At 49.2% G+C, this 2,041-nt stretch overlaps 1 protein-coding gene across 2 annotated transcripts in view; it reads right to left on the bottom strand.

The window, feature by feature from the left end:
- Nucleotides 1-99: 99 nt before the first annotated feature.
- Nucleotides 100-2,041, bottom strand: part of ICOSLG (inducible T cell costimulator ligand) — a 10,712-nt gene continuing 8,770 nt past the window's right edge. For both annotated transcript variants that reach the window (XM_026447443.2, XM_026447444.2), the window contains one exon: nucleotides 100-399. In XM_026447443.2, the coding sequence (XP_026303228.1) occupies nucleotides 188-399 (212 nt within the window). In that variant the 3' untranslated portion in view covers nucleotides 100-187. The remainder of the gene's footprint in view (nucleotides 400-2,041) is intronic.

Below are 2,041 nucleotides of genomic sequence, written 5' to 3'. Positions count from 1 at the left end.
CTACTATCCTCCTCTCCCTCCCCAAAAAAAAAAAAAAAAAAAAAAAACAAATAAAACAAAACAAAACAAAAAACAAAACCACTTCGTGGGAGAGCTCGGGTTGCTAAGGCTCATGAGTGTTGATGCTACCACAGCAAAGTTTCAAGCTAAATCAGTATCAGTGAGGGAAGTTAAAGCAGGCAAACGTTCACACCAACAGAACGAACATTAACATCCACAATATGGGGCTGTCTCTACCTGCATAGCTGCGGCGGAGCCAGCGGTCCCTGCACACCCAGCCTATGGCCACTGCCACGGCCACAAGCAGGCACAGGACAGCCAGGACGCTCCACGTGACCTCGGTCTTCTCGAGGGTACCGACTGGATTCTCTGTGATCTTGTCTCTCTCTCCGATGTGTCCTATAAGAAAGAGGTAAATAACCCGACTTACAGGATCTTAGAGGAAAGGGTTCTTTGTTTTCATCCTTGAGTGGAAAGTATCGCAGGGAAGTATTTATTCCAGAGAACTTTCCTGACATGATTTTGAGGTTTTAAAAACACCAGGCTGATGAGAGGAGGGTTTTCTCCTGCAGAGGGGCTTCATTTTCTGCAGGGATCTTGTTCCTCCCGTCCTACGTGGGAGAGGCGATAACCCCAACCACAGCCACGGGACCACAGGGCTGGGTGTGACAGGAAGCACAGGTTCTTACTGGATTTTTAAAAACCAAGGTGAGGCCAGGCGCAGTGGCTCACGCCTGTAATCTCAGCACTTTGGGAGGCCAAGGCGGGCGGATCACCTGAGGTCAGGAGTTTGAGACACGCCTGGCCCGACATGGAGAAACCCCATCTCTACTAAAAATACAAAATTAGCCAGGCATGGTGGGCGCCTGTAGTCCCAGCTACTCTGGAGGCTGAGGCAGGGGAATCGCTTGAACCCGAGAGGTGGAGGTTGCGGTGAGCCGAGATCAGGCCACTGCACTCCAGCCTGGGCGATAAAAGTGAAACTCCATCTCAAAAAAGAGAAAGAAAGAAAGAAAGAAAAAATCAAGGTGAAAGTCACATAACATAAAATTAACCATTTCATTTTATTTATCTAGTTTTTGAGACAGGATCTTGCTGTGTTGCCCAGGCTGAAGTGCAGTGGTGTATTCATAAGTCACTGCAGCCTCGACCTCCTGGGCTCAGTCAGTCCTCCCACCTCGGCCTCCCAAGTAGCTAGGACTACAGGCGTGCACCACCAGGCCTGGCTAATTTTTTTTTTTTTTTTTTGTGGAGATGAGTTCTCACTATATTGCCCTGGTTGATCTCAGGGCTCAAGTGATCCTCTTGCCTCAGCCTCCTAAGTAGCTGTAACTACAGGTGTGCACCACCGTGCCCAGCCAAAATGAGCCACTTTAAGCATTTTTTGTTTTTTTTTTAGACAGTGCCTTGCTCTGTCACCCAGTCTGAAGTGCAGTGGCGTGGTCTTGGCTCACTGCAGCCTCCGCCTCCCAGGTTCCAGCGATTTTCCTGCCTCAGCCCCCTGGGTAGCTGGGATCACAGGCACACGCCACCACATCTGGCTAATTTTTGTATTTTTATTAGAGACAGGGTTTCGCCATGCTGTCTAGACTGGTCTCAAACTCCTGACCTCAGATGGTCCACCCACCTCGGCCTCCCAAAGTGCTGGGATTAAGTGTGAGCCACCGCACCCGGCCCAAAATGAACCATTTTAAAGTGAACAATTCAGGGTGCCAGTGCAATCATAACCGCCACCTAATTCCAGAACCCGTAACCCTCAAAAGGAAACCGTGTCTGTGAGCAGTCACTCCTGCCTCTTTCCTATCCTCTGCTATCCTTCTGGGCAGTTCATCGGCGAGAATGGTAGTGTCCATTTCACGGACACGTGAGCCCCTGTGCCAGCAGCAAGAAGGACCAGATCCAAATGAGGGGGTCCCAGAACAGCCGGGGCCTCTAATTTTCCTCTTAAATTTTTTTTTTCATTTAGTGCTTTATAGCACTCCCTTAAAATTTCACTTTTTTTTTTTGAGACAGAGTCTCGCTTTGTCGCCCAGGCTGGAGT

Source organism: Piliocolobus tephrosceles, chromosome 19, assembly GCF_002776525.5.
Source record: "Piliocolobus tephrosceles isolate RC106 chromosome 19, ASM277652v3, whole genome shotgun sequence".
NCBI lineage: Eukaryota > Metazoa > Chordata > Mammalia > Primates > Cercopithecidae > Piliocolobus > Piliocolobus tephrosceles.
Note: the sequence above shows the minus strand (reverse complement) of the source record. Positions and strands in the feature narration are given on the sequence as shown.